Source organism: Staurois parvus, unplaced genomic scaffold (genome assembly GCF_062004578.1).
Source record: "Staurois parvus isolate SC_StPar_1 unplaced genomic scaffold, SC_StPar_1.0 ptg000887l, whole genome shotgun sequence".
NCBI lineage: Eukaryota > Metazoa > Chordata > Amphibia > Anura > Ranidae > Staurois > Staurois parvus.
In genome coordinates this window covers 1,291,674-1,314,144 of record NW_028318683.1, presented here as the reverse complement: position 1 = coordinate 1,314,144, position 22,471 = coordinate 1,291,674, and the positions used below count along the sequence as shown (strand labels likewise).

Genomic DNA, 22,471 nt, shown 5'->3' with positions numbered 1-22,471 from the left:
CATGGTTTTTAACTGCAACCCTGATCAGGAAGTGAGACAAACGCCTTGTTTTTTTGAGTCAAAAACATTTTAGGATGGTTGTGTACTTACTGGCAGTGGCGTCCCAAATCAGGTGCGGGGGGTGCGGCCCGCACCGGGTGACACCGGCAGCACGGGGTGACACCGGACCCGCTCCACGAAAAGGTAAGTTGTAAAGCAAGCCGACGATCCCCAGAGGATGGATCCGATCCAACTTACCTTTTCGTGGAGTGGGTCCGGTGTCACCCCATATAGGTTGCATACCGACGATCCCCGCAGGATGGATGGGATCTGCGGATTGGGGAGCATAATGGATCGGACTCTGATCCATTATGCTCCCCAATCTGCAAATCTGAACCATCCTGCGGGGATCGTCGGAGGGGGTGTTACCACACCGGGTGACACCAACCCTAGGGACGCCTCTGCTTACTGGGTATAAACATTCAAGCAATATACAATTTTGGGGTGAGCCAACGATGGAGAAGGGTTTGAGTGCTCTGTTTTTTTTAATTTTTGCTAGGAAATGGTGAACCCAGGTTTTTTTTTTCTGATCTGTGTCCCCTTCGAGAGATTTTCCTTCACTCCCTGTCTTATAAACACAGCAGCTAGAAGAAATCTCTCCAATGAGATGTGGTTCCTCTGTTAGACAGAAAGATTTTTACTCTACTCCAGTACTGGGGTAACTCTAAAATTGATGATTTTCCCCAACCTTTAGTCCTAGTGAGAGCCGACACAAATACACCAGTCAGGCTTATGTCATTATACAGTCATGGCCGAAATTGTTGGCACCCTTGATATTTTTCCTGAAAATCAAGTATTTCACACAAAAAAGGTATTGCATTAACACATGTTTTGCTATACACATGTTTATTCCCTTTGTATGTATTGGAACAAATATAAAACAGAGGCAGAAAAGCAAATATGACATAATGTCACACAAAACCCCAAAAATGGGCTGGACAAAAGTATTGGCACCCTTAACTTAATATTTGGTTGCACACCCTTTGGAAAACATAACTGAAATCAGTCGCTTCCTATAACCATCAATAAGCTTCTGACACCTCTCACCCGGAATTTTGGACCACTCTTCCTTTGCAAACAGCTCCAGGTCTCTCTTATTGGAAGGACACCTTTTCCCAACAGCAATTTTAAGATCTCTCCACAGGTGTTCAATGGGATTTAGATCTGGGCTCATTGCTGGCCACTTCAGAACTCTCCAGCGCTTCTTTGCCATCCATTTCTGAGTGCTTTTTGACGTATGTTTGGGGTCATTGTCCTGCTGGAAGACCCAGGATCTTGGACGCAAACCCAGCTTTCTGACACTGGGCCCTACAGTGCGACCCAAAATCCTTTGGTAATCCTCAGATTTCATGATGCCTTGCACACAGTCAAGGCACCCAGTGCCAGAGGCAGCAAAACAACCCCAAAACATCATTGAACCTCCACCATATTTTACCGTAGGTACTGTGTTTTGTTCTTTGTAGGCCTCATTCCGTTTTCGGTAAACAGTAGAATGATGTGCTTTACCGAAAAGCTCTATCTTGGTCTCATCTGTCCACAAGACGTTTTCCCAGAAGGCTTTTGGCTTACTCAAGTACATTTTGGCAAACTGTAGTCTTGCTTTTTTATGTCTCTGTGTCAGCAGTGGGGTCCTCCTGGGTCTCCTGCCATAGCGTTTCATTTCATTTAAATGTCGACGGATAGTTCGCGCTGACACTGATGCTCCCTGAGCCTGCAGGACAGCTTGAATGTCTTTGGAACATGTTTGGGGCTGCTTATCCACCATCCGGACTATTCTGCGTTGCAATCTTTCATCAATTTTCCTCATCCGTCCACGACCAGGGAGATTAGCTACAGTGCCATGGGTTGCAAACTTCTTGATAATGTTGCGCACTGTGGACAAAGGCAAATCTAGTTCTCTGGAGATGGACTTGTAACCTTGAGATTGTTGATATTTTGCCACAATTTTGGTTCTCAGGTCCTCAGACAGTTCTCGTCTCCTCTTTCTGTTGTCCATGCTTAGTGTGGCACAGACAGACACACAATGCAAAGGTTAAGTGAACGTCTCTCCTTTTTATCTGCTTTCAGGTGTGATTTCTATATTGCCCACACCTGTTACTTGCCCCAGGTGAGTTTACAGGAGCATCACATGCTTGTAACATTCTTATTTATCCGCAGTTGTGAAAGGGTGCCAATACTTTTGTCCAGCCCATTTTTGGAGGTTTGTGTGACATTATGTCGAATTTGCTTTCTTTCCTCCCTTTTTTTGTTTTGTCCCAATACACACAAAGGGAATAAACATGTGTATAGCAAAACATGTGTTAATGCAATACGTTTCGTGAGAAATACATGATTTCCTGGAGAAATATCAAGGGTGCCAACAATTTCGGCCATGACTGTAACTGTCCTGCTGTTGGTCAATTTTACACTGCTTTATGACCTGCAGTCTCCTAGTTCTTGTAGTAAAACACCTTGCTATGTGTCGTTAGTACATTTTGGCCTAGTCTTGTTCAATAACTGTGTTGTTGCTGTCCAGTTTTACATTACTGTACTGTAGGTTAGGGACCTTAGATTATACGCCCCTTTAGGGTTAGGGACTGATGTGAATGTACATTATATATATATATGTAAATCTCTGCGTAAATTGATGGCGCTATATAAGTACCTGAAATTAATAAAAATACAATAAATAAATGAGAGTTAGATAGAAACTGGCCAGTGGGAGAATAGTTTTGCATTAGCGAGAACAGGGGACAACCTCAGCGAATTGCCAACCAGATACTATCTACAAATCAAACCAGACTTCTTGCTGCTTGACAAAAAAAAAAAGCATGTGTTGCTTCCTGTAAAACTGAGATCTGATTCACTTAAAGTGGTTGTAAACCTCAGCCAATTAAATCTAAACAGTGCACGCTATCTGTAGTGTTTACCTGTGTCTCTCCAAAGCCCTAAGGCCCCTTGTACACAGGACACTTCTGAACGATGGAAACTGACTGTTGGAAGACGTATGTTAAAAAACGTCTGTTTAGCCGCGTTTGCATAATGCGTTTATGCGCGTTTGCGTTTAGAAGCGTTTTTTAAAGATAAGCACAGGAGAACCTCCCAAATGACCAGAATGCACTGAAAAGTGGTAAATTATTAACTATTTCAGACTGTTTCAGAGAAAAACAGAGAGTAGAAGCAGAGACAGAAGTATGTGTTGACATTAGCTAGGTGTGAGTTGCTCATAAACATTTCTTTTGTTTCCAAGGTTGGTAAAGGTGTCTGGTGGGGGGAGTCATTAAGGTCACCTGGCAGGGGGTCTTCATGAGGAATTTGAGGTGTGAATGGTCATTAACATATCTTTTGTTTCTAAGGGTGGGAGAGGTCTGAGGTGTGAATTGGTCATTACAATGTGTGACAAGCTTGGTAGGAACATCCTGTGTTCAGTGTTTTGTCCATCTGAGTACCTTAAAAACTCTTTGTATGTATTTTTCATGATGAAAAAAGGCTCTCGCATCGGAACTGGAAGAGTTATAAACATTTTTCAAACACAAACGCTTATAAATGCGATTTGCTGTGTTTATCCGTGTTTAAAAGCATTTTGCAGTTGAAACGCTGATAACATTGACTGCTGAACGCAAGTTTTCTGCATTAAATAAAACGACTGTAAACTCAAATGCCTGCAAACAACTGTAAACAAAGATGTGTACACAGACACATAGGAAAACGTTAGGGAGAGTTCAGGAGCTGCTGAAAAAAACGCAGAACAGCTCCTAAATGTGAGTTTATCAGCTGCAGTGTCAGGGGCGGACTGACAACTCATGGGGCCCCCGTGCAATAGGGAATCATGGGGCCCCTGTGTCCTTGCCCAAACTCAAAAAAGCCTATGAAAAAGGTACCAGGGGCATCTCATGGGGCCCTCTATTGACCCTGGGCCCTCGGGCAGTGCCCGAGTTTCCAAATGGTCAGTCCACCCCTGTGCAGTGTACATGAGCACTAAGTGTCGCTTCTGTCTGGTGGTTCTTCGTTCCTCTGTTATCAGCATGAGTCAATTCTGAGAAGTTTTCCTGACACATGGGATAAATTTGTGTCGGGGGGGAGGGGTGGGGGGAGAGAGAGCTCAGAAGAGAGCTTGTCTATTCAGAACACAGCTCATGTATGCTGTGTTGAGGGGGGGTGCATCCCTTTCCTCCTATCAGCTCTAACTGCAGCTCCCTGCCCCCTCCTCTGTGATACTGCAAAATGCAGAAGGATTTTACCTAAACTCAGCACTTTTAGCAGTTGCGTTTATTGAAATCGTACAAAAGTATAAACAATCCAACATACATAAGAACAATCAAGCTTATGGCATTCAGTAGAAATACAATACACGATATTCCAATGCTAACAATCATACAGATTCAACCGGTCATCCTGAATCAGGTCGGAAAAGACATACATATTACAATATAGATGGCCCATACCCGCCAAATAAGAGTTAGGAAAAAGATCGCAGGGCGTGAACTGGAGCGTAAAAAGAAAAGAACGGAGAAGAAAAGAAGGGGGAAAAAAAATCAGCACTTTTAAAGGGATGTACTTATAACTTATGTAGGAGGATTTGTTTCACCTCTGAGGCTATTCACTTTACTGGGTATATGAGAAGGTTTATAACCACTTTAACTGAGATTAATTAGATTGGGAGATTGCTGCTATATGTAAGCCAAGCAAATTGTTAATAAAAATAAAAAAAAACTACAGGCAAATATGCCCTGACAGAGTATGCTGTCGTTGAGGCTGTCCAGGAAATTGTACTGTTCTGTCCCACATGGAAGAAAAATATATTTGAAATATATTTTAAACATATTCTTCCCAAATATATTGACATATATTTGAAATGCTATAATTTTGGCCATATTCAATATATTTCAAAAAATCTCTCTCTCTGTATATATATGGTTTTTTTAAAATATATTGAATATTGCCAAAATTTTAGCATTTCAAATATATGTCAATATATACATATATATATATATATATATATATATATATATATATATACTGTATATTGAAATGTGTTCTTATTACAAAATATATAAAAAATATTTTTAAAAAGACATTTCAAATATACTGTATGTCTTGAAAAATACAAATCTACATTATTGGAATGCATTTACAAATATATGTAAAAATATGTTAAAATGACTTTTTATATGTTAAAAAAAATCTGAAGAATATATTTAAAAAAAATATTTTTTAAAAATGTATTCTTCAGATTTTTTTTAACATATAAAAACAGTTTGGCGGTGAGATCAGTGGGATAAGCGAGTCTTAACTGCTTTCTTTTTGGGGAGGACAGCGTTTTCAACTTTTAAACATATCACAATAATTGTTTTAAATGAATTTCTGTTCCTACCACATGTGGAGGCAGACTGTCCAGGTCTTGGAATGGCGTCTCTAGATAGTTTGTGTCCATATTAAATATGACTACATCTTCCAAAACTCCAACATTGACTTGCTGTAGAGGAAAGACAGATCAGGAAATATACAAATTGGAAGGCTAGTTCACCAAATTAAAAATATATCTGCTTGTTGTATCACCCACACACTGCCTAAAAGCTCTTGAACTGCCCAGCTGCCAGAAACAATAGGAACAACTCTGTCTCTACCTAATGGAGGGGCATTTTCTTGGTAGTGTATGAAAACTATATTTTCAATTGCACAGTTACCAAGGGTGTTGGGAAGGGGGTCTCACTTCATGAGTGAATCACAGGTGTAAGATGGCCTTACGCGATTTAACCCACCAGCTTCCACCTATACCTGAATTAACAGTGTGAAACAGGGGCGGACTAACAACTCATGGAGCCCCCGGGCAATAAGGGATCATGGAGCCCCTGTGTCCTTGCCCACACTCAAACCACACCCAAAAAAGCCTATGAAAGGTGCATGGAGCATTTCATATGGCCCCCTATTGACCCTGGGCCCTCGGGCAGTGCCCAAGTTCCGGAATGGTCAGTCTGCCCCTGGTGTGAAATGGTTCTTTCATCGGGGATGTCATATAACACACCCAAGTGTGTCACACTGAAGAGCAGACGTGCCAGATCTGATATTTCAATGTATGCTAGATAATGGAGAGTTAGCCCACTTGACACTTTCTTCTGTTCAGCAATGCCTCAAACCATATGGCACAGACCTTCAAACATGACTAAACGGTGGTGCCATAAAGTCCTTAGCAGAAAATAGCTACCACGACCAGAGCAAATCCAGATTATAGAATTTACTGAACTCCCATATCTGCAGAACAAATACACCACTGTGTGTGTCCTGCTGATATTGGACTTAGTAAATTCTATCATCTGCATTTGCTCTGGGCATGGTGGGTATTTTCTTCTATGGACTTTATAGCACCACCGTTTAGCCATGCACCTACCCTCAAAGAGGGGTTATAGGAAAGTCTGTGCCGTATGGTTTGAGGGATTTCTGAATAGAAGAAAGTGTCAAGTGGGCTAACTCTCCATTATCTAGCAAAAACTGAAATACCAGATTTTGCAGGACTGCTCTTCAGTGCGACACACTTGGGATAATAAACTCTCAGGTAGACAGGATAATAGTCGAGTATTATGGATGGGAGAGCTCACTGTTGGAAAACACAGCAAGTCAGAGGCTGATTAACTACTCAACCAGGCTCCACGTATGACTAAAATATCTCTTTTGGCTGAACTGGCCCCTTTATTTTTACATTTATTTAACAAATACCAATTCCCAGTTAACAGTTTTGACATGAAGGCAACTTAGACCCGCTATAAATACATGTGATCATAAATGAACAATATTCATAAATCATATAACACAAAGTCCCAAACGTATAACTGTGATAGACTAGAGCGTGGTGACGCAATTACGTATGGACGGCAGCCATCTTTGGACTCCTTATGCAAACACCCTGACTGTGGGTTATACAGTTCATGCCTGGTGGGTCTATGACTCAATTTTAATGTGTGAGTAGGTCTTTGGCATTTGTGTATGGTATAATAAATACTCTACTACACTATGGTGGATTTTTCTCTGATTCCCTGTTTATGAGCCATTGGGAGAGTGGAGGAGTTTTGTAAAGGTGCCTTACCTGTGTAATGGTTGATTAACCATGGGCTGTGTGGAAGCTGATCCTGTGTCCATCCAGAGAGTGAGATTCATCCCACCTGGGACTATATGGTGATTTGTTATGCCTTATGACTCCTTGAGGGTCAGAGATTGGAGGTAAACGTGCATGCTAGACGGTGACAGATGGTTTGATGCACTTGAGCACGTATTAATTTTCACGGTCGAAGATTGATTCATCACAGTTATACGTTTGGGACTTTGTGCTATATGATTTATGAATATTGTTCATTTATGATCACATGTATTTATATTTGGTTAATATTTGTTCCACTTAAATCACCTATCACTTATATTTAGTCACATTCTTGATGGCATGTTTTTGGGATACACATTAGGTGCACCACTGTACACCTATATATTCATTCATATAATTTATGTATTCACCTATTTAATATTGAATCCTGTATTGATTTTTTATGTCAAGTATCACATGGTATTAGCGCTACACCACCATATCTACTTATGTTTCATCTATTCTAGTCTAGTTAGGTGTCAGCAGCTTCTTCATTTTTATGTCTTTGGCAGCGCATGAGTCCACCCCCCTTTATTTATTCCAACTTAGACCCACTGACCTCCATCAGACTGCTGTGTACACCGATCAGATAAGGCATCGGTGCTCTAAGAAAGAACAAGAGACATGTGGTTAGTATATTATGAGACTTTGACGGACAAAACACGGGAACTCGTATTGTTAAAGAGGAACTTCAGTCCTTTAATTCTACTTTCAGCCAGACTTTGGGGGTCTCATGCTTACAGCACCCCTGCAGGTGATAAATGGTATTGCAGCTTAACTTAAAGTGGGGAAAAAAATCAAATAAAAATCATTTCACGCTTTACCCACCATTCTATCATTTTGGGTTAATATTAGAGACGTGTTCTCACGTCATCACTTTTAAAGCAGGCTAAATCTTATCAATTCTGCTGTAATGTCTGTTCCATAGGCTCCTTTAGAAAAGGCCACACACTCATAAGTTGCCAAACTTTCACTAAAGTGACTTTCAGGGAAAATCACATTTTTTGCTGTGCTGATCACCAAACAAGAGAAAAGAGAGATGATTCATGTTTCCTGAACTATAGTGAGTCTTTGGACTCCTCTCAATATCCTCCTGTTAGGGATCCGGGTGTGACCAGATATGTGTGGACTGACACCGGGAAGTAGCAGGCTTCAGGAACACAGGCGTAGTCAGGGCTGGATAGGTGTAATGGTCAGGCGGGCCGTAAGGTACTGTCAGGCACCGCCCGGCGGGATCTCTAGTGACCCACAGAACAGGATTCCCCAGGGCGCGGAGTCTAAGCCTCAGTCTGCCTTTTCACCAGAGCCCCTGATGGTGGGGATGGACTTGGCGCAGGACTGAGACCAGGTTGTGGCCCCTGAGTGCACCCAACTGTGGTAGAGGGGTCCGCCGAGGGTATGTACCGGGGGAAAGCCTGATGTGAAGGGGCTGGCAGGTTTGGACAGTAGTGACTGGATCCGTGCGGGATGGATGGATCGTCTGGGTAGCGTCAGGCGTAGTCAGGCAGGCCAGGTCAGAAACGTGCGGGCAGCAAAGTACCAGAGGAGCAGGCAGAGAATAGTCAGGGTCACAAGCCGGGTTCAGTAACTCACGGGCAGCGCGGTACAGAGGATCAGGCAGAAGGATGGTCAGGCAAGCCAGGGGTTCAACAGGAGACAGTCAGCAGAGGTCAGGATCAAAGCACGGTCAGCAACTAGGCAGATAGGCAGGAACACAGGGTACAGGGGCTCATGGGAAACATACACCAAGGCCCTGATCACAGGCCTGGTCCTGCTTAAATACACCTCCTGCAATCAGCTTCAGCTGATGGCTGACTGTAGGAGTGAGTTTCTGGTTGCTGAGAGCACCCGCTGGCCAGCCCTGGTACTACAGCCCACATGGCAGGTGAGTCCCACCACCAGTGGTGAATCCATTCCTGACACCTCCACACTTTCCTGTTACGATTCTCTTCTTGATTTGGCAACAGAGGTCCAGAGTTAGCTAGAAGAGGCAACCAAAATAATGAAAAATGTATCACAATCTGTACATTTTGAGGCTTGTTGCTGCCCCTACCAACCCAGCTGCCGTAGGCATCGACATAAAAACAGCCCTGGGTGTCATCACCACCACTGAATTATCATTCCCTGCCTGAGAAGATTTCCGATCCATTGGTCATATCAGAGGACATCAGAAGCCTCTACAAGTACAAGAATACCATATTTCTAATTGCTTATTGCTGACACTGCTTTTACTATAGCCTGGCCATGGTTAGCCTCAGCTGTAGACCCACTAATGTATAAAATTCAAAATACTAACCACAACTTACAAAGCCATCCACAACACTGCCCCAAGCTACACCAACCTCATCCACAGATACCACCCCAATTACCCGCTCCGCTCCTCCCATGATAGTCTCCTCTCTAGCTCCCTCATCACCTCCTCCCACGCTCGCCTCCAGGACTTCTCCAGAGCCTCTCCCATCCTCTGGAACTCCCTACCACAGCATGTCCGGTCAGCCCCCACCCTGTCTGCCTTTAGGCGATCTTTGAAAACTCAGTTCTTCAGGGAAGCCTACCCCACCTCCACCTAAGAACTGTACTTGAGCCACCTCCATCAGATTATCCCCCGCAGTTATCACCTTTTGTATTACCTCCCCCTTCCTTTAGATTGTAAGCTCCACGAGCGGGGCCCTCCGATTCCTTCTGTACAGAAATGTATTGTAATTGTACTGTCCCCCTTACATTGTAAAGCGCTGAGCAAACTGTTGGCGCTATATAAATCCTGTATAATAATAATATAATAATGCTACTGCATGGAGAGTTTTAAAATGAAACTGGTCATCTGTCAACACTGGCATATGTGAAGAGTCAGTAGGAGGATTTCTAGGTTGTTGGGAGGTGCTCCAGGCTGGCTTATGTGTGCTCCACAATACATAGGCATCGTCACTATTCTGGATTTAACAAAGTTAGTTTTATGTGTTAGGGTTGATCCTCAGTTTCTGTCCAGGTAGCAATTAGGAAATTCTATCCCAACACTTGCAGGTAACAGCTTTCAAAGCTGCTGCCTCCTGCTGTCTTAGTGCTGCTTTCCTGAACTTCCAGTCTTCACAGGAAAGTGTTAACAGTGGACAGTTCAGTCTCAAGCCAATCTGTTGGCTTGGAGAAGGAAGGAGCAGGGAAGTGCCTTGCCATCATAGGCTATAGAGGTGTGTGTTTCTATTGATGTACACAGTGTAGGGAGACATGCATGCAAGGGTGGCTCCATAGGATGCTGCACGTTAACCACTTCAAGTCCGGACACTTCCACCCCTTTCCTGTCCAGGCCAATTTTCAGCTTTCAGCGCTATTACACTTTGAATGACAATTGCGCGGTCATGCAACACTGTACCCATATCAATTTTTTTGCATTTTTTTGAGACAGATAAAACTTTATTTTGGTTTTTTATTATTGGGATTTTTATTTTTTTGCTATATAAATGAAAAAGTCCAAACATTTAAAAATAAAAAGGGTTTTTCTTATAAAATTTTGCAAATAAATAATCTTTCTTCATAAATCTTCGCCAAAATTTATTCAGCTATCTTTTTAGTAAAAAAAAATAACCCAAATTAGTTTATAACCAAAACTTTTAATTTTTCAAAATAATTTTTTACTTTTTTTAATATTATTATTTATGTTTTTTTTTTAACATACTGTCACCCTAGCAGTACAGTGTCACCATAGTGACAATGTACTACTTGTGGGGGGTGATGACGATTTTCTTTTCTTTTTTTACACTGATTGCTTTTGCACCCATAAAGGCTGTAAAATCAATCATTTCTCCTTCTCTTTGGCTGCATTCCTGCAGCCATTGAGAAATAATGTGAGAGCTGTGATTGGTCACAGCTTGTCATATGGTACAAGGCTGTTGTGAATAGCCTTGTACCATGTGACCTCTATGATCATTCACAGATTTCACTAGTAGTATGCAATGATGTCAGAAGTGACATCTTGCTTACTAATATTTATGTGACCACTGATTGGCCAATCAGTGATCGCATGATCGGGACCTCGCGCGTACAGGCAGAGAATGCGGGGGCCGTTTATAAATGGCGACCTGCTTCGGCACTGCTCCCGTCAAGCTGTTTATGCACATGGACCGGAAGTGGTTAAAGGAGCCATCCTGAAAAAGGTAACCTGGGGCAGAGGTCATGGCACCAGCTTAAAGTGGAGCTCCACCCAAAAGGGGAAGAGACTGCTCCCCCGTACCCGAAATTGACAGGTACCCGCTCCCACTTCCAATCCAATCGCCTAGGCGATCGGAAGTGGAAGCTGTCCTCCCTCCCTGTAGTCTTTTGGGACATGTGACAGGTCCTAGAAGACTACAGGACCATTCATGAAGTGTAGTGCTACTCACGCATGGGCAGTGGATACCTGGCTGTGAAGCTGCAAGCTGTTACAGCCGGGTGCCAACACTGAAGATGCCGGCCTCCTGGAATACAGGACAGCTGGTGAAAAGGGCGGCGGGGAGGACACCACGGGACCGAGGGACAGGTAAGTGGCTGTTTTTTAAAAGTCAACAGCTACAGTTTTTGTAGCTGCTGACTTTTATTTTTTGACAGCGCGAGCGGAACTCCGCTTTAAACTGGAACATAGGCATGGAATAAAATATAAAGAAGCTGTATACTCAGTAAGTGATTAAATCAGCTGCTGGAAGTGCTTAATATCACTTTAATCATAACCATAGACAGACGGATGGACAGTATGACAGACAGAATGACTGACCCGCAGTAGTCCAGTAGATGTGGAGGTAGTGTAGGAATATAGATGTGCTGCCAGTACATGGGATACAGGAGGGCTGCAGAGGCATGGACACAGGCAGTCAGCTGTCAGAGAGAGAGGAACACACAGATTAAAGTAGATCATTGGATGGATTTTTCATTTTACACACAATTTGGCCTTTTCAGGGTAAGTCTATTTGGCCATAAATCCAGAGAAGTCACCATAGGCAGGGGCGGACTGACCATTTTGGAACTCGGGCACTGCCCAAGGGCTTGGGGTCAGTAGGGGGCCCCATGAGATGCCCCTGGTACCTTTCATAGGCTTTTTGGGGTGTGGTTTGAGTGTGGGCGAGGACACAGGGGCCCCATGATCCCCTATTGCCCGGGGGCCCCATCAGTTGTCAGTCCGCCCCTGACCATAGATGTCAACAGTGTGAGGAATTAGGGGGAAGGAGCGTGCAATACTTACTGTACTAAGTTTACTAGATGTAATCAGGATCCTCCGCTCACATAAAAGGCTGGAGTATAACTGCAACATTGTGTCCACCTGGACTGCAACAAGGAATTCTGTGAGATTTCTCTGATAGATGACAATAAATCAAAGATGAAAGAAAAGTTTGTTAGTATTCCTTAAGAGACAAAAAGCAAAACATAAGTAAAATGACTTCATAAAATCGTTGAGATATTGCAAACATTTGTGTGCCATACAAGACTCCTGTCTTACACCTGGAGCTGGTGGGGGGGAAGGTGAGTCACAGTCAAGGGCGGACTGAGCATTTGAAAAATCGGGCACTGCCCGAGGGCCGGGGGTCAGTAGTGGGCCCCATGAGATGCCCCTGGTACCTTTTTAATAGGCTTTTTTGAGTTTGGGCAAGGACACAGGGGCCCCATGATCCCCTATTGCCCGGGGGCCCCATGAGTTGTCAGTCAGTCCCGGGTCACAGTTTTATTGCCTGTGACCCACCCACCTTAACCTAACATGACTGGTTGGCAGCGAGGTGCAAACAAAAATGGTAACACAGCAAAAATTAAACCCCATGTCACGACATTTGGTGGGCAGCAAACGCAATCCTATTCAAGTGAATGGGGCCTTACAAATGCCTTACAACTGTAGGTAAGTTCCGTGGTCCTTCAAGGGTTCTAAACAGATGGTAAGGAATTGACATGTTGCCTCCGAGCCGCTTGGCAACTGCCCTCTGAAAAGTTATAAACTGTAAATTGTTTTTTGGAGAGGTGGTGACCATCACTGCAAGTGTAAACGAGCCCTTAAAATGACCTTGTGCCCAGACTATGCACAGCTAAATATTTACATGTTCTGGGCAAGCAATAAAATCACCTTGAAACAAGCCCTTATTCATCTCTGTAGCTATAGGCATTGTGGAAAAATTCATCTTTAACAATTACACCACAAGCATTGAAACCTTAACTCTTCCCGTAATATTTTCTATTGCACCAAAATCTTGGCAGCCTGCCCGCCCTCTAATGTAAACACACAGCAGGTTTTGCTACACAGTTAGTAACGGACAGGCAGAAACCTGTCTTTGCCGTGATCTTTGAGGATCTTCAAGAATTAATTACTTCCTAGTACAGCTTTTTGCAACCTGTGTACCCCAGTGGAACCCATACAATAATTTCCAGGTTTTGAGGAACCCTTGCTAAAAATCAATTCATCAGGGGTCAATAGGAAAAGTGCCCCATATGTTGGTGGTCAGTAGAAAGAATGCCTGCCCTACAGTGGTGGTTAGAATGCTGTTAAAGACAGTAAAAAAATATATTTGATGTCCTGGCTTTGCCAAGTGGTGTTGGCCCTGGAACTATGTAGGCACCATCAAATGGTGATTTATCAGTCACAACTCAAGGAACCCCTAACAAACTCTTGAGGAACCACAAAATTCCACAGTACCCTGGTTGAGAATGGCTGTTCTAGTACAAGCAGTTAGAGAGGTCAGTAAGGTTTCCTTGAGCAACCAGTGACATGACCCCAGCCTCACAGATGCCCCCTAGAAAACCTATCCAAAGTGTGAAAGAACATGAAGAAGGACGCCGCTGAGAGCGAACCCAAGGATTCAACAATGAGTGACAGTGTTGGCCTCAGCCCCTGCTCTGGCCATGTCCTTTAATGCATTTTGCTCTGCCCACCAGGGCTTGTAAGGACTACCTTCTGACCACATGTTAGAGGACGTAGTCATAGTGGGGTCTGAGGTCATCGCTGACACTCATTGGTGAATCCATGGGGTCGGTCTGAGTGGCATCCTTCTTCGTATGCTTTCACGCTTTGGATTGGTGCCAGCACACCGACTCACGAGTAGTGGCGGGGTTACTCTGTTTGATCCGACCTTGAGCCATGCTGAAGGTTCTCACTCCCATGGAAAACCTATGTCACCAGCTCCAGGGAAATCTCGCCTGATCTCACACATGTACTGTACAAGATCTGGCATGACTTACCTTTCAATAACATGCCATCCAGCTCTCATGCAGAACATACGCCGAAAATGATGTGGCTGCTTTCGAAGAATAACAGGCCTCACTTTTGTATGGTACATGCACAAGATCCGGTGGCAAGGCCACCAATAACAAAAAAGTGATCCAGCCCTGAGAACTGGGAAGAATAAAAACTGTGTGTTTTTTTTTTTAAATGATGCAGGAATGGGGCACAGGCAGTTACGGATTAAGCTCTATAAAGGCCCCTAGGCAGTCGAAACCTTAGGGCCCCCCTGACAGCTTTCTGGAGGTTTCTCATGAGCATGCTCTAGTGGGAAAACATTGAACTAAGTAGCGTGCATGTTGGCAACTAGATGAAGACGACCATCGCTACTCTATATTACACGTACGTAGGTTGCACCAAACTTTTATATAAACTGATAGCTGAAAGAAGAGGAGCTTTTCAGTACTTTAACTTTGTATTGGATACATTACATAAATACAATATTTTCTCCATACAGTCTTTAATGTAAAATTTTCATTTCTTTGAGTTTATTTTTTTTCTATCTTCTGTAATAAATTTAAGAAGGCTTGATTGTAATTTTCTTTCAACATCAAATCAATATTATTTCAATCCAATTGTCGAGGGGCCTTAAACAACGTGGGGCCTACAGACCGGTGCCTACTCTGCCTATTTGGTAATCCGGCATTGGGCTTTGGGAGAACATAGCCACTGAGAAAGGCAAACTATGACAACAGAGGGGCAATAACATATGTAAGTTTACTCATTCGCCAAATTTCTTGAAGATAGCGTTGGCATCTTTAAAAGGAGGACAGGGTTCGCATTAAGAGTATGTAAATACTTTGTCTCCGTAGTCTGGGCACGGGTGAACTTGTCAATTGTGTGAAACTGAAAAGTCAGAATTTTTTCTGAATTAAGCTTTTTAGGCTGGTGACTCACATTTTCTGGAATAGATGGCAGTTTTGCAGGGTCCGGAACCACAAAATAGGAAAACTGTGAAAAAACAAGGTATCAAGGTTTCAATATCAATCACTAGTCATAGTCAACCTGAGAACTGAAAGCAACTATATTGGTAAATTATAGGGATTTAAAGTAGAAGTCCGGTCAAATCCTAACTATACTTAAACCTGCTCCCACCCCTATTCTAACTACCCTGTGAAAAGAAAAATGTCTACACTTCCCTTTTCTGAAGGCGCTCCAGTCCGGTCACATGATCTGTCCAGCGGCGACTTCAGTGGAAAGAGAGTTTACTGAAAATGGCTGCAATGCCTATGTGGTGAATTCACCCATAGGCTTACTATGGGGCATCCATTGTCGGCTGTTCCTCCTCTACATTGAAGGTGGTGCTGGAAGCAGATCAGGTGACTGGACCAGAGTGCTCTTAGCATAGGTAAGTATAGACATCTTTACCAGGGGCGGACTGACCATTTGGAAACTCAGGCACTGCCCAAGGGCCTGGGGTCAGTAGGGGGCCCCATGAGTTGCCCCTGGTACCTTTTTCATAGGCTTTTTTGAGTTTGGGCAAGGACACAGGGGCCCCATGATCCCCTATTGCCTGGGGGCCCCATGAGTTGTCAGTCCACCCCTGATCTTTACTTTATAGGGTAGTTAGTACAGGCTTAGAATGGGGGTGGGAGCAGGTTTAAGTATACTTAAGATTTGACTGAACTTCCACCTTAAAGTCAAGTTAGATCATTTGTTTATATATAGGAACCATGATAGTTCTCTCCTTCCAGATGCTCTGTCTCTGGTGGAAACTGCAGAGGGACTCTACAGAGGGATGTGAAAAAAAGGGGGGGGGAGGGTGTTCAATGCTCTAACTTATTCACTTGTAAGTGTAATATTTAGTCTGAGCTATTGAGCTCTGTTAACACCATCATTTTTTTCACATACATTAAAAATAGGGAGAGGGGGTGGCACAACCTACAAACAAAAGTAAGTGACGTGTACCAGTGATACACTTTTAGTGCATTTTAAAACAATACACATTTTAATATAATATAGTGTTTTCACATGCTTCCTGTTGCATATTTTTATGATGTACTCTATAGACAGATTTCTAGATGTACCTCTAGTTTTCAGTTCAATAAATAGTGATATGTTAGGTGCAAGCCACCTAAAGAGAGCACTGTTTTCAATGGACTGTTATGGGTCTATATAGACTTATAGATTAGGTTTATAAAACCTTAAAGTAGGACCATGAGAATATTAAGAAAATATGCTGCAGCACTTCATTATTATTATTATACAGTATTTATAAAGCGCTGATAGTTCGCTCAGCGCTGTACATTACAAAGGGGGACAGAACATGTGACAGAACAATACCAATACAATGCAAAACATGAGGGGATCGAGGGCCCTGCTCTTTCGAGCTTACAATCTAGGAGGGAGGGGATGGTGGCACAGGAGGAGATAGCTGTGGGGGATGGAGTGGTAGGAAGAGTGGAGGAGGTCGGCAAGTTAGCAGGGGGTGGGGTAGGCTTCCCTGAAGAGATGGGTTTTCAGGGTGCGCCTAAAGGAGAGGAGAGTAGGTGATAGTCTGATGGGTTGGGGCAGGGAGTTCCAGAGGATGGGTGACACCCTGGAGAAGTCCTGGAGGCAGGCATGAGAGGAGGAGACCAGGGAAGTAGAGAGAAGGAGGTCTTGTGAGGAGCGGAGTGTGTGTGCTGGGCGGTACTTGGATATTAGGTCAGTGATGTAGTTCGGGGCAGTATGGTGGACAGCTTTGTACGTCAGTGTTAGGATTTTGAATTTGATCCGTTGCGCAATCGGAAGCCAGTGGAGGGATTGGCAGAGGAGGGTGGAGGAAACGGAGCGGTTGGTAAGGTGAATGAGTCTGGCTGCCGTATTCAGGATTGACTGAAGCGGGGATAGCCAGCAGTGAGGCAGGCCAGTGAGGAGGGAGTTGTAGTAGTGGAGTCGTGATATGATGAGAGAGTGGATGAGCTGTTTAGTGGTTTCTGGGGTTAGGAACGTGCGTATTTTGGCGATGTTGCGGAGGTGGAGTCTGCACGAGCTTGTTAAAGATTGGACATGGGGCTGGAAGGATAGGTTGGAGTCCAGAATGACACCAAGTACTCTGGCCTGCGGGGCGGGTTTGATGGTGGCGTTGTTGGACATGATGGAGAAGTCAGTGGGGGGTGGTGTCCGGGCTGGGGGGAAGACAAGAAACTCGGTCTTGGAGAGGTTCAGTTTAAGGAAGTGGAGCGACATCCAGTCAGATATGTCGCTCAGTAGGTGTGTGATACGGGCAGAGACTGAGGGGGTGAGGTGGGGGGTTGGGAGATAGATTTGTGTGTCGTCGGCATATAGGTGGTAGTTGAAGCTGTGAGAGTGTATGAGTTGGCCAAGGGAGGAGGTGTAGATAGAGAAGAGAAGGGGCCCGAGGACGGAGCCATTATACGTACATCTGCCCCTACAGTTTTCTCATAGCCTTCCTGCAAAGTTCCACAAAGACATGTTGATCCTGCCAGTGAAGTGCACCTAATGGAGCTTTCCGTGATGGTGTGTCAATGATGCTCCACTGCTTCTGAATTCAGAGCACAGTTGTCACTCTCATGTAGGCTGAGCAGGGTGGGAATGAAAAATGTTGCAGAAGGTGTGGATTTACCAATTGCCAATTAGCACCTGACCACACCTAGCCCACTCACTGGTTTCTGAATTTGCAGCAATGTTTCTGTTGCTGAATCCGTCCCACTGTGAGCTGCAGTGTCTTGGAGGGGGAGCAGGTGAGACACAAATGTAGGAAGATTTGCCTCTGTCAGAAGAGGTAAAGGAAGATTTTTGTTTACTTTATGAAGGTTGTGCATTACATAGTAACTAGATTTGGTACTTTTTTGACTGTCAAACAAGAGTCTTTCAATGTATTCTAACACAAAAGTAAGATTAAAATATTATTAATATCGATTTGTTTGAAAGTTTTCAATATTAGTAGAGTTATGTATTTAAAATGGCTAGAACAGCCAAGCCCTGCCCTTTTTTTAAATAATTGTAAAAAGCTCACCATTTCTAGGTTCAGAGTCTTGTCCACGTCCGGCACTGGGTGATCATACAGAGTCTGCAGAATGTCAGTAATTTCGTTGAACTATCAGGGAGAAGATAAGAAATTGGTTAAATATAATAGTAAAAAAGACAGGGCTAGATGAAAGGAAAAGTATGGCCAAAGCTTTTTTGGCTCTTCTTCTCCGGATGGTCACAGCAGGAAATTAGTCACAGACCCGGTCCGGGCTCTGAAAAGTTTCCGGCCATATGGTCGGGATCCACCTAGAAGCCTGGACTGGCAGCTGGTCCAGCCTCTCAAAGAGTCACTAGGAGACAGTATACAGAGCAGCTGCAGGGACTGGTCACAACGCCGTAGGGAACCTGCTGGAGCAGAGGCGGACTGTCAACTCATGGGGCCCCCGGGCAATAGGGGATCATGGGGCCCCTGTGTCCTTGCCCAAACTCAAAAAAGCCTATGAAAAAGGTACCAGGGGCATCTCATGGGGCCCCCTACTGACCCCGGGCCCTCGGGCAGTGCCCGAGTTTCCAAATGGTCAGTCTGCCCCTGTGCTGGAGTGAGGATTAATGTAAGTATTATCTCTTTAAAGCGGTAGTAACCCGCATAAAAAAAAAATTTGAAAAAAACCCCTGCAAGGTAAAGGCATAATGTGCTAGTATGCATTGCATACTAGCACATTATGAAGGACTTACCTTAGAACAAAACCCTCCAGTGGAGTGCTGTCAAGGCTCCCCGGGGCTTACATCTTTACCCGATCTTTCTTCAGGGTTCACGACCTCTGGCTGGCTGACTGGCCGAGCCGCGATGACGTCACTCCTTTGCATGTGCGAGGGAGTCCCGAACCACGGCACAGTGCTCTGAAGGAACGGCACGGTTATGCCCTTCCTTCAGACCGCATGCGCTGAATATCAAAAAGGGCTAATATCTCCTAAATGGTTCACGTTTAGGAGATAATAGTTTTACCTACAGGTAAGCTTTATTATAAGACGAGTTTACTACGACTTTTCATCTTCTGCCCTTAGACTAAACTAGCATTTAACCCTTGCAGTGTGGTGGACCTACTGCTAGGTGGGGTTTTTTTTTTTATTTTCCTGGAGTTGGGCTTTCATATTAGCCATTCAAAATACCCTGTGAACGTCCAAATCCAACTTCAGATAAAGTAGGGAAGAGATGGAATTTATGCTAGGTTTTTTTCTGTATGTCTGTATGTGACTCCCACTTGGGAGATTTCCTCCTTTTTCCTCTGTGATATCAGGACAAGAAATGAGGATGAAATTAAACTAAGTCACAGATAGCTCTTTTTATTGTGTTGTACAGATTTTCATAGCTTCCTGTTCTACTCGTCTCCTGTCATTGGGGGAAATCTGCTTTTTTGGGGACACAGATAATGATAAACAACCACCCCCTTCCTCTCCCTTGAAGTAAAGATGTAAGGATGGTACTTTCCCTGCCTACGGGTGCTCTTTAATAGACCTGTGGGAGGCTGGCAAAAAAAAAGTGCCAGTTACGTAGGTTAGCTGCCATGGATCTGCTCGGCAGCACTCTGGGACTCCAAATCCCAGTGTATGTTTGGTAAATAACATCACAAACTTTTTCCTCCATATGTGCCTCACTACTGGCTCATTACTGTGATGGAAACCATTACTAGCCAATAATAACGTGCATCTGCCAAACTAAAAATGTGCAGCACCTTCCTAGTATAGGATTCTAGGTAAATTATTTTTTGGCTCCTTTTGTAGCCAGGAGAGCAGTAATTGTTTCCCTTGAGATTTGTGTCCAGAAAGCGGCTAGAAGGTTGATAGATAGTCTGAGGCACCGAAGAGCTAGGTTACTTCTCCTAAGGAGGGTTCCAGAACCTGAGGAGCTGTTGTCCTTAGACAACCCATAAACTGTGCAGCTTTTTTTAGAGTCTTTAGCGATGTCAGGGCTGAGGGCCTAGATGGATTTGCTTAGAAGCTGATTGCAGGACCCCACCACAGGGGATATAGTCTGGAGAAGGACTGTGTCACTCATTGGACTGTGTCCAGACGAAGATGGCAGCTGTCTTGGGGACTTGTGAGTACAGACCTTAAAGTGATCCTTGTGACTGTGCAGTGTTCTTTAGTTGTGCACAGGCACAAGGTTACCAGATGCCAATGAAATTGTGCCTCATGGTCATCAGCTGTAAGGTCTTAGCCTGTTCAGGAAGTTACTCCATGGTCTTCAGCTCTCGAGGTGTAGACTGTCCTACATTCATGTTTACTCAAGGAGAATATTGTCTTCTAATTGCTATGTGCTAATCATTTTGGAGTATCCCATGCCCTAACCCTTTGCCTGTTGATGTCTGTCAGCAATAAATTTTAAAAAAACATCCTCTAGACCAGCCTTTCTCAACCTTTTCAATGCAGAGGAACCCTTGACATAACTTTCCGGTCTCAGGGGTCCCCTGCTAAAAATGACTTTATCTACAATTCATGATACATTAGTGTGATAGAGGTAAGAATGCTCCTTATACTTGTGATCTTTGGGAAGAATTACCCCCTTACAGATAACTAAAAAGATCAATGGTGTCAGGCGGAACTTACCTGAGAGGCAAAAATTGCTCATAGCTCAAGGAACCCCTGGCAACCTCTGGAGGAACCCTAAGGTTCCATGGAACCCTGGTTGAGAAACTGCCCTAGACTGTGTTACTGGAGCTGGTGTGAATAGACTGGATCTTGAAGTGGTGGGCAGCCTCTGAACTTTTGGGGAAAAAACAGTTATTACTAGCGGCCCCGTTGTGGGTAGTGGTACACTATTGCATCACCAAGCTCTAATGAAGTTTAATGTTGTGAAATGGGATTTTAGGGAAAAGAAAACCCGTGATGTCATGGTTTGGGATTATTAAAGGAAAAGATAATAAAATGAAGGAAAGGACAAGAGGTGTAGAAAGGATGGATATATTACCTGGTCCTTTACTAGGTGCTCTGCGATATTGTTGAGTAGTTTGTAGAAAAGCTCAAACCATGGCAAACAGCTGAAAAGTAAGAGAAAAAGAAGAACTGAATATCCACACCACATGTATTAAATGCACTCAAACATGCTGTGGTTCTATATCTATCTGCGACCTGATAGCACTGTAGGATGATGTGAGTATCTCAAGCAAAGTGCTTAAAGCCCACTTAAAGCTAGGTTTACAGGTATGTGGATATGGGAATGCATGTAAATCGCACACGTTCTTGCACCTGTGGGCAAAACGCGTGGCTCTTTAGCAGACACATAGGGGTACCATTAATTCTTAGTGGCCCTGTGACGAACCATCCCTTTGTGTTCACATTTTGCCCTTTCTGTTCCTTGTTAGGTGGTCTTCCCATTCTCCCCTTTTTAAAACTGTATATGTTTAGCAGCTGTAATGTAGACAGGCATTCTACACTGTTTAGGGTAATGGGGACTTGTAGTCTTTCACTTCTCTAGAGTTCATACTGTATTGTTGTTTTATAGGGCTTTGTTGTGGGTGGGGAAAACCCAGTGCCAGACTGTCTGGTGGGGGTGAAGCTGTATATACTGAGCTGTGTTCAATAAAGATTGATTCATTTCACCCTACACGAAGTTCCGACTCATGGTGTGGGATATCAGGGAAGGATTGTCTTTGAGCTCTAATACCCGCCTTGGCAGAGCGCTGGAAGACTTGCCAGAAAAGGGGATCATTGGCTGAGATGCATCGCTCCGCACAAGGAAGCCCAGGCAGAACGGTTCCGCCACAAGTCCCACCATGCGTCTCAAAGTGTAGTGCATTTTTGGGTGCATAAATCCACATGGTGATTTTGAAAAGATGCTAGGACCTTTTTCCTGCATTTCCTGCAGGTACAGAAGTCCTTTCAAATGAATAGGCCGCTGTGCCTGTGCAAACATGGCATGCAGCAAATGCTTATATGTGAGTCTAGCCTAAAGCCCGACTCCGGGAACTCCGACTCCTTCTTAAAATGCAGGAAAAGCCAAAATATTCCCTTGCATAGGGATGCCCCCACACTCTAAAAGTACATGCTTGTTTAGGTCTAGGGTTCCCTTTTCTCCACTCTCCCTGCATACTACGTTCCCCTATGCTCCTGCGGTGAACTGTGTCTCTGAGTCCTCACAGCCAATGTAAGGCTATGTGCTCTGTATCAGTCTTGATGACATCAGA

At 44.0% G+C, this 22,471-nt stretch overlaps 1 protein-coding gene across 1 annotated transcript in view; it reads right to left on the bottom strand.

The window, feature by feature from the left end:
• LOC149442417 (DENN domain-containing protein 1B-like) overlaps window positions 1–22,471 on the bottom strand; it is a 120,569-nt gene that overhangs the window by 56,668 nt on the left and 41,430 nt on the right. Inside the window, exons 6-12 of the mRNA XM_089656132.1 lie at window positions 21,256–21,325; window positions 18,334–18,414; window positions 15,270–15,323; window positions 12,357–12,467; window positions 11,892–11,992; window positions 7,710–7,755; window positions 5,393–5,494 (exon numbers count right to left, since the gene is read on the bottom strand). Of these exons, the coding sequence (XP_089512258.1) occupies window positions 5,393–5,494; window positions 7,710–7,755; window positions 11,892–11,992; window positions 12,357–12,467; window positions 15,270–15,323; window positions 18,334–18,414; window positions 21,256–21,325 (565 nt within the window). The remainder of the gene's footprint in view (window positions 1–5,392; window positions 5,495–7,709; window positions 7,756–11,891; window positions 11,993–12,356; window positions 12,468–15,269; window positions 15,324–18,333; window positions 18,415–21,255; window positions 21,326–22,471) is intronic.